This window comes from Melopsittacus undulatus, chromosome 10 (genome assembly GCF_012275295.1).
Source record: "Melopsittacus undulatus isolate bMelUnd1 chromosome 10, bMelUnd1.mat.Z, whole genome shotgun sequence".
Lineage (NCBI taxonomy): Eukaryota > Metazoa > Chordata > Aves > Psittaciformes > Psittaculidae > Melopsittacus > Melopsittacus undulatus.
The window spans coordinates 34,565,004-34,574,626 of NC_047536.1; the positions used below are offsets into that span (position 1 = coordinate 34,565,004).

The 9,623-nt window shown below is 55.0% G+C and overlaps 1 protein-coding gene across 2 annotated transcripts; it reads right to left on the reverse strand.

Annotated features, from left to right (window-relative positions):
* Positions 1-3,101: 3,101 nt before the first annotated feature.
* On the reverse strand, positions 3,102-8,372 carry COMMD7 (COMM domain containing 7). 2 transcript variants are annotated; one of them, XM_034067266.1, is made up of 9 exons: positions 8,271-8,372; positions 7,099-7,152; positions 6,910-7,012; positions 5,328-5,384; positions 5,215-5,252; positions 4,588-4,678; positions 4,417-4,466; positions 3,883-3,931; positions 3,102-3,448 (listed from the first exon to the last, which is right to left on the reverse strand). In XM_034067266.1, the coding sequence occupies exons 1-9, from the start codon at positions 8,310-8,312 to the stop codon at positions 3,372-3,374; spliced, it is 561 nt and encodes a 186-aa protein (XP_033923157.1). In that variant the 5' UTR covers positions 8,313-8,372; the 3' UTR covers positions 3,102-3,371. The 2 variants fall into 2 exon arrangements, with proteins under 2 accessions (XP_033923157.1, XP_033923156.1); XM_034067265.1 differs by having other exon boundaries at positions 8,229-8,360.
* Between the last annotated feature and the right edge of the window lie 1,251 nt (positions 8,373-9,623).

A 9,623-nucleotide genomic window follows, 5' to 3' on the forward strand; every position in this document is an offset into this window, starting at 1 on the left:
CAATTGTTCCCAGTGTGCCTGGACAAAGGAGTGCCTCGAGAGATGGCAAGGCTGGGGAGAGGGGGACATGCTAGGAATATTTCCACTGCTTTGGACACCAGCAGCATTTCCCTCCCTCCACATGTGAGAATGGGAGGCAGCAGCTCAGTTTCACAGGCAGAGTGGGATGGGATCCCTCCCTGTCTGCCCTAAGCAAAGAGAAGCCTGTCCCAAGGTAGGCTGAGAGCTCAATCCTGGGACATGGTGCTGCTCTTTGTGGGATTAATGCCATGATGGAGGCAAAGCGTTTTCCCTCTAGACTGATGTTCAACAGGGCCAGGCACGATGCTGGACCCTCACTGCAGTCTGTGACTGGGCTGAGCTAAGGGCTGCTGCTGTGCCTACTGCCTGCAGCTCTTCCCCCTGCTTGTCTCACCTGCCATGGCTCATTCCTGGCTCATTCCCAGTCTGGCCACCCCCAGGATGTGTTGCCCCATTTTGCAAACAGGAAAGCTGGGACAGGGATAAAGACCAAAGCATGGAGCAGCTCCCATTGAGGCCTGAATGCAGAGGGAACCCGTGGGAGCTCAGCTGCTTCCCACACGACCTGCTCAAGGTCAGGCAGAACCGGCAGCAAGGCCTGGTTCCTTCCTTCCCTGCCGGCCGCAGGCTCGCAGGCAGGAATGGAGCCTGTGTCTGAGCCTTTTGTTCTCGGGGCTCAGAGGGCTCCTTCACACGTGAAGGGAACTGCAGCCGTGTTTCCAGCGGGGAGAAGATGCTGCATCCAAAACCATCCCATCTCCCTTGGCCATTAGCATCTGACACGGTAGAGAATCACAACAGCATCACATCAGTGCTGGGAAGTGACAGACCCTGTGAGCACAGCTCCTGTCTCCCTGCTCTTTGCAGGAGGCTGACAGGGCTGCGTGCGCCCCCGATGATGGCAGAGGGGTGCCTGGGAGCTGGGGTGCAGCGTGCTCCTCATTGTGGCCAACAGGGCTGTGTGAGCATCCGAGCCTGCCGGGAGGTGCTTGTGCTGCTGCTCCGGGGCCCGGGCAGGGGGAGCGGGGGGGCTGCCCCCGGAGAGGCAAACCGCGGCAGGAGCACGGTTGGCACCCCCCGGGCCGGTGGGGGCCCCGTTTCCCCCGCGCCCGCTGCCCCACCGAGATTAGCGCTCGCCTGGCTGGGCTTGACGGGCAGCCGGAAGCACCGAGCCCCGCGGGGCCGCCCGGAAACCACCGGGGCCCGGTCCCCGCTCCCCTGGCTGCGGCTGTGCCAGGTTCCCTCACTGCATCCCGGTGCAGGGCTCTGGGTGTTCACCATCGTGCCCTGTGCCTGCAGCAAGGCCGTGGCCGTGCTCTGCAGGAGGGACAAGGCTGCTATGGGGCTTCCCGGTGCTCTGCTTGCCCTTGGGCAGTGGGGTCGGGAGGGTGACCCAGTTCCCCCTGGTTGGCGTCGCCCCATGCCAGCGCTGGCTCCATCCTGTGTTCCTCCCCTGCGGGGCTGCCAGCTCAGCTCATGCACAGCTGAGCGTGTGGGATGAAAGAGCGCTGCTGGGTGCTGGCTGCTGCTGGGGCAGCGTGAAGGTCACACCAGAGATGCCCATGGGGGCTGTGGAGCTGCATGGAGGTGACTCCTGCTCTTGGGGTCTGCAGGATGCAGTGTGCATCAGCTCTGAGCCTGCGGCTCCATCCCAGTGGGCAGGGGGAGGAACATGGCAGCGGGTGATGGAGTCCTCACCCACAACAGATCCTGGCAGCGTCTCCAGCACTGCTGTGGTCACCTTGTGCTGTGACTGGGCAGGGGTGAGTGGTGCTGCCCTGGCACCAGGTGGGCAAGGAGATATAAGGGGAACAGGCAGCAGTAAACGTAAAGCAAAATATTCCTTTTGTTCTGAGAAACCCTTTGGACCTTTTCTTCCTCCCTGAAACAGCTTTTCCTGCCACCCAAAAGGAGATGGAATATTGTGCAGGGCACTATTTCTGAGGATTTTTTGGGCTTATGTGTTTAATTTTGACTTTAATCGTGTGCCAAATCTTGAGATGCTTGTGAATGGTCTGATATGTGGGAGAATAACCACACAGCCACTGTCCCGGCTTTGCCAGCAGGATTCCCTGAGCTGTTTTCCCAACACAGGGTTCAGGCTGTACCCATTCCTGAGGCTGGGCACTCACACAGGACTGGGCTTCTGCAAGCTGAGAACCTGTGGGTAGAGCTGAGTCACAGGGAGGACTTTGTGATGCCTTTCTCACCAGAGCTGTCTGTGGCTTTAACTGGAAGCAGATGTGGGCACGGGGCTGCAGTGCTCCTTGTCCCACAGTAGACCTGCAGGATGCTGCAGGACAGGGCATTGCTTCAGGTATAGGCTGGAAATGGGAAGCATCTCACCAGGGTCTGCCCAGTGCTGCTGTTTATTCACTCTGTGACCACCGAGTGTGTCAGGACATGGAGGTGCCTTGGGAAGCCTCAGTGGTGGAAGGAACATGCTGTAGGAGGGAGCTCGGTTCTGCTTTGTGCTGTGGGAGGAGATGACAAGTTCAGGCTGCTGAGAGGTGGTGGCATTGACTGTTCTGGACATGGGTGAACAGAACAGCTTTCACTGCCTGTGTCAGGTCAGGGGCACCCTCCGCTTCCAGAGGGAGCTGCGCAACCAAAGGGTCGAGCTAATGGCTCTTCATGGGGTCTGGCTGTTACATCCATCAGGGAACAGGCTGGGTCTGACTGTGCAGCATCACACAGGCTGCAGACTGAAGAGTGCTCGCTGCAGCTCAGCACAAACTGGATTTCATCACCCCTGAGATGCTTCCCCCCCCTATGCACAGAGGCAGATGTTTGGTTGTTTAAGATTTAAAATCCACCAGTGAGGTACTTTTCCATAACAAGGCATGATTGGGAAGAATGCAACCAACCCATTTCTCAATGCAAGAGAAGTGAGAGGCCTGGGAGTGAGCACTAAGTGATGCATCAGGTTAGATGCTCTCCTCGCTTCCCTTGTCATAGCATCATAGAATGTTCTGGGTTGGGTCATCTCTCCCTTAACTCTTCAAGTTTGAAAATGATTCTCTGCTCCTTTCTCCTTCCCTCACACGATCAGATTCTGATACAAATGGAGTAGGATGTGAATGGGTTTATTTATTTGCTATTTCAATGCAAGTTTCCATATATTTTGACCACAGTTTCCTCATAAGAATATATATAAAAACTAAGTGGATTGCAGCTGCTTGAAAATGCTGAAGTTTCAGGTTCTGAGGGACTCGTGGTCCCTCTGGGCCACAGCAGCACTGCTCCTTGCACAGCCTTTCCTCTTACCGAGGTGGCAGATCAGCTGGGAAAGGGCAGATCTGCCGGCCCACGAGGTGCATCCCACTGATGGTGTCCAGTCCTGAGCTGCTTCAGCTGAAGCTTTCCAGACTGGTTTTGATCCGTTCCATTTCATGCAGAAAACTGTAGAACTGAGGCAAAGTCAACTCTGCAGGAAAACCAGAGAGAGGCATCGAGTCTTGGATTGCAGGTCATGCTCTCAGCATGGGAAACGCTGCTCTGGTGCTACCTGCTTAAGCTGGGCAGGATTAGACACAGTGACCCTCAGCAGCTGTTTCTGCACACTGCAGCTGGGCTGTGTGGGATTCCAGGCTGGGATTCTCCTAACGGTGACCAAACCCTGGGAGTTGTTTACCATCTAACTCTGCTGCTGCTCTGGCTGCTTTCTGCAGCTCCACAGCAGATGTAGGTTTCTCCAGGATGCCTGGAATGCAGTGAGCATTCCCAGATACTGCCACTGACTGCCAGGGGAGCAGCATCCTCCAGCCCCGCTCTGGCATAGACCCATGTGGGTTCTGTACCCAAAGCTCCCCCACCTCCAGCAACCCCAGAGCTGCTGCTTCCCCACAGCCGTTAACTTACCCAGATACACGTTTTCCATTTGACTCCCTTGTTTAATCACCAGCTTCAGCTTGGGGGGAGAAAAAGCAGAGGTGTTAATGTGGAGGACGCTGTGCTCTGAGCACCATGAAAAGGCACAAGTACCAGGGGTACAGTGAGCTTCAGCCTGCTGCAAAGCACACATGTATTTGGCCTTTGAGGAAGTGTCAGTGTAGGAACAGATTCCTTGGGCATCGGGAGGCTCTATGGATGTTCTCCAAAGGATCACACACCCCACACCCCCCAGATAACCTTTGCTAGACTGAGCTTTCTGAAGAGGTTTTCAGGATGGGCTCTGCTGCTGTGACACAGGATGGCTTCAGAAGGGAACAGCAGTGTGCCTGCTGTGTGCTGGCAGCTGCCCTTGGAAGGTGAAGCAGAAGCCCAGTTGCAGGGCTTGTTCCATGAGACCCAGCTTTCCTTCAACCCCAGTCACAGCCAGGACTGCCCACATGCTTGGTTGTTGCTTGTCCCTTAACAGCACACTACAAGGTGAACTCTCTGATGTAGATATACCTGTAAGAAGATACTTCCCACTTTTTCCAGTTCACTGCTCCCAGCAGTCACTGTGAGTCAGAAAGAAGGGAGATAATCTGTTAGCTAAACAGTGGAATAATAACAGAGGTTATTTAGCTGAGAGCTGCTGGTGGGTTTCCCACCCCATTCACTTCCTGATTTAGCTGTTACCTCCAAACTTCCACTCCATATCTATCAGCTGGTTGATCATCAGGGTCTGACCAACAGCCAGTCGTGTCAGGGTGGGGGAATTCACCTTCCACTGCAAAGGCAAAAGACATCGAGCAGTCAACCCCAGAGGTCTCTATTTATGTTACCTGCATGTTCAACATCAGTCAGAAAGGAGGCAGAAGCTCAAAGTGGAGGTGAGCAAAGGGCCGAGCTCATGTGCTCAGGGGGGGTCTTTCACAGATGTGGGGTCCTGCCAGGGTTTCCCTCTGCCTTGTCACTTCTGCAAATGGAACTTGCTGGGTTTGTTTTAGCACTGGTTTGCTGTAACTATCTGCACAAAAAGCCATGTGTTCATGTAACTGCATGACCCTGGGGCTCGAAGTGTGCAAAGCCAAAACCAACCAAGGGAGAGGCACCACGAGGGCAGGAGCCACAGAACGGATGAGGTAGAGGCCATGGCTAGAACTGTCATTAGGCAAAGTGCTCCTCATCACTTATCTGAGGATCACTTCAAGCCCCTGAGCTGGTTTGGCAGAAGGCACCCCAATGCTGACACATCTCAGCAGCAGTGTGGGGTTGCACCAGCTCCCACTCCGAGGCTCAGGAGCAGCAGAAACGGATGCATACCTGCTCTGCAAAGTAAGTGGCTTTCTCCTCACTGAGGCCTGTGGGAGAGAGCAGAGATTACTCCATGTGATAAATATTAATTGTCTTTTATTTAGGGAAGTCAGGTGACCCACCTAGAGCAATGAAATCTGCTCGGACTTGTTCCGAAGACAAGTTCCTCTTCAGGGCACCTGAACCAACAATGCAAAGAAGCAAAATCACCTTTCCCTGAGCCAAACCAACCTTTACTGGATGCCATAAACATCGGGATGGAGCCTGTGCTGCTGCTCTCAGCCTGTGTTTTGAAACAAACCACAGCTCCTCGGGATAGGAAATCCAGTTGTGCCTGCCGCTATCTCTGCAGATGACCGGTGCTTTAAAAGTCCAGGCTCTGGGAATGCCTGGGAGAGGGGGAGATTTCATTGCAGGTATCCATGGGAACCGCAGCAGCGGTTGTGTTTTGAAGCTGCTGCTTTCTCTCCTATAGAAGCTTTGCTTGTTAAAGGGGAGCTGTTAAGGCTGGCAGGCTACTAATTTGACCTACCTGCTGTGTTTTGGATTATGGGTGTGAACGTGTGCATATAACACTTTCCCCCGCTGCGCCTGCCTCCTTTGTTCTGGGGCACCGGCAGCACATGCAAGTTTACAAGGATTCTGTTCTCTGAAGCCAAGAGCAGGAATCTCATAAATTCAAAGAGACTGCCGGTCCCACGTGGCTCTCTGCTCTCTAGCACAGGCAAAGTTATCTGCTGGAATCCTTCCCAACACTGTCTGTGGCTAAGGAAGACTTACATGGGATGGGAGCCAGGGCACAGAAATAGCAATGACAAGACCTGAGTGCACCTAGGCCAGAAAATCCCAATTCCATGTTAAATACCCCCAGGACAGTTGTAGGAAAGGACATTATTCACTGATACAACTGGGTAGAAGAAATAGCTTGAATTTGCTTTAGACCAAATGCAGGAAACAGTTGTGTGAGGCTTTAGTGCTGGGGAGGCAGCTACAGGGAAGCCAGGACCGAAGGATAATAGCAAGGGACTATTAATAACAGGAGGGATCAATGGGATGGATGTGGAGGTGTTTGATGCATTCTCATGTCAAACAGCAGCCACAATATCACAGGAATCCCATAACGTGCTGGAGTCTGGGGTATTCAAGGGGAATCCCTCTGCCCCTCTTCCCCCCTACTTATGACGTCTGCTTTACACCATCTAGAACCAAACTAGTTTCCAGCCCACTTTAGAGGGGTGTTTACACTGTCTTATGTATCTCAAACAGCACTTGTCCTTGCAGGAATTACAGTACTGGGTCACTTTATTATTGCTCTATAGGTCCACTGAATAAACCGGTGGAAGCTGCTGCAGAGACCTGGTGCCAACATAGGACTGGCTGGTCTGACAAACTGATTTACAGGTACTGGTTACACCAAGCACTGTCACAACATTGTGCTTGCATTTAACACACATATGTGTGAGTTGAGTTAATCCAGAGAGCTGTCTGCAGGCGGGGTTTAAAGGATACAAAGCCCAAGTCACCAAACAGGGATATTCCAACAGGAGGATTCTTGAGTCTTAAACACTAAACCTTTTATTAGCTACTGTTCGCAGTTACTGTGCAAACCAAGGGCACTGCAGTTGTGCAGACGCCCTTTGGCAGCATGCAGGAATGGACCCAAGAGTCTGGCCTCGGGGCAGCCTATGCAAATGTCTCACTTACCGCTGGGTACCAGAAGAATACTTTTGACTATGTTTTTCAGGGGGCCCAAGCTGATCTTATTCATGGTGGCAAAGTCAGAGAGCTGAGTCAGAAACCTTTCCACCTGCACGAGAGAGAGACACAACCTCATCTCTGCACGTTCCTCACCAGAGCTGCAATCACACATCTGGTGTTCTGGACGTGTCTCACCTCCTTGGGCTCTGTCAGAAAGCGGAACAGCACTTCAGTCAGTGATGAGAATTGCTGTGGAGAAACAGGACAGTGTTATGGAGTCAGGTATGAGCATCCCAGCATCTCACCCCCCCATTACCCCCATGACCTTGACATAGCCCTGTGTGACTCTGGTACATTGGTCCCAGAGTTCAACCTCCCATGCCAGGAAGGCAACCCCATCCTCAGCATTACAAGATGCCTGTGGATGGGGTTTACTCACGGATGCTTTTGAGGGACTCTCAAAGGGTTTGTGCAGCTGGCACTGCACGGGGCTTTTGTGACTTGTGGCTAATTGAAACTGCTGTTCTATCCTGTGTAACCCAAAATGTGTGAGTGGAAAAAGATGTGACTGTCTACTCTTATGTTTCATAAACCCCAGGGGGTAACCAGGCTAACTCGGGAAGGGAAAAGAACTGGTTAAGGGTCTAGTAGCTGCCTTCATTGTGCAGACTGCAGAGCCTGCCTGTAGGGCAGAGCACCATCGCCTCCCTCTGCAGCACCAGTGCTGGCTGTGCCCCGGGTACGGCTGACTGCTCTGCTGCTGCAGGGCCTCATCCTGCCCTCCCCTCGTGTAACCGGGTTCTGGCAAGCTGAGCTAAAAGAGCCTCAGCTCCTGCACCAACTCCATCACGAGCTGAGCCTGCATCTCAGGCGCTGTTTGCCCAGTGGGACCCAGAGGCAGATGTGTGCTGCTGGGCAGAGAGCACCGAGCCGGGATGAGGGCAGGGGGGTGGCGATCACAGCCCGGCCGCTGCGTTCCCACCGGGAAAACCCAGAGCCCGACAGGTCCCTGCTGCCCGCACAGGGCACGGTGTGAACCGGAACGTGTTACAGCCGCAGCAACGGGATCCTGCGGGGCTCGGGGGCTGCCTTGGCCCTGCCTCTGACACCGGAGACCGCGGTGCCCTCCTGGGGCAAGCTGAGACCCACCGGGAAGCCTGGTGCTGGGACCTGGAGGCCCAATGGGGCCCAGTACTGGGGCTGCTTGGAGACCGGAGGCTTGACTGGGCTCGTTACCGGAGACCCCACGGAACCCGGTACCGGGGCTGCTCCGGGACCCCCCGGCCCGGCTGTGCCTGCCCGCAGCGCCCCGCGGCCGGCCCCACCTGCGCGCTGAGCTGGTTGAGGTTGTGCATGTCCCCGCTCACCGCCTCCGGCACCGGCTCCCGGCTGAAGTTGAGCAGCCCCATGGCGGCGGCGGCTCCGCCCGCCCCGTCCGGTCCCGGCCCCGCCGCTGCCGCCGCCTCAGCCTGAGCATTGGCGGCCGCACTTTCCTCACGGCCGCGGCCCCGCTCCGGTGCAGGCGGCGGCTGCCGGTACCCGTGCGGCTGCCCCTGCCCGGCCCGTGGTGAGCCCCGGGGTGGGCCCTTGGCCCCTGCAGCCGCAGCTCGAGCACCCGCCGCGGTGCTGGGGGAGCTGCTGGTGGGCACTGGGCACGTGGCTGGCGAGGCTGGTGACAGTGGGATGGGTGTCCAGTGTGGGTGATGCTCAGTGGGATGGGTGTCCGTCAGGATGGGTGTTCAGTATGGGTGATGCCCAGTGGGATGGGTGTCCAGTGTAGGTGATGCCCAGTGGGATGGGTGTCCAGTGTAGGTGATGCTCAGTTTGATGGGTGTCCAGTGTGGGAGATGCTCAGTTTGATGGGTGTCCAGCAGGTCACCATGCCCAGTTGCCCACTCCGTGGATCACATCAGTCTGGGTCACAAAGCCCCCCAGGCTCTGTGGTGCATAGGTTGCACCCATGCAGGCATGGGAAGCACAGCTGTGTTCACTTCCCAGCACCCCCTCACATGCCGTGAGTTGCTCTTATAGAGCAGTTAGTTTTGATGGGGAAATGTGGGACAGCTTTTTGCTTCCCTGCCCAAAACTACTAGATAGAACCCCCAAATCAGAGCTGCAGCAAACGTGTGTGTCTGTGTGCTCTTTAAGCTTCATTCCACAAAGATCTCCATCCTACCGATATTTGTTGTTAATTATTGTTATTAATATTTCATTTGATCACTTCCATCAAATTACAACATGTGATTGTGGTCAGTGTGCAGCCCAAACTACCGGCACAAAGGGGGTACCCACTGTGTGGGGAGGCTTAAACTTCACCTGCAGGGTGGAGGTTTGGCTTACAGCTCAGGAGCTGTTTGCCTGTACAAAACCCTCAAACAAATCAAAAGACAATATCACAGTCTATAGGGTTTGGGGGTGGGATGGTGCTAGTTTTGCCTGAAAGAACCCAAAACTCGGCTATGATTTTCCTGCTCCAGCTGCTGCTCCCAGCGCTGCTGCTATTGAGCCCAGCACAGACTCATGGTGATGGGGACCGGTGGCCGAGCAGCTCATGTCCATGACTGGGCTCCCTGGGGTGGATGGTGTCTGGTGCGGAAGGAACCGATCCAGGGGCAGAAAGTGTCCGGATGTCAAAGGGGTCTGGAATTCACAGGGAGATTTAACCTGCTTCTCACCATGCCCCATCAGCAAGAGCTCTCCTTGCTTCAGAGACCTGGGAA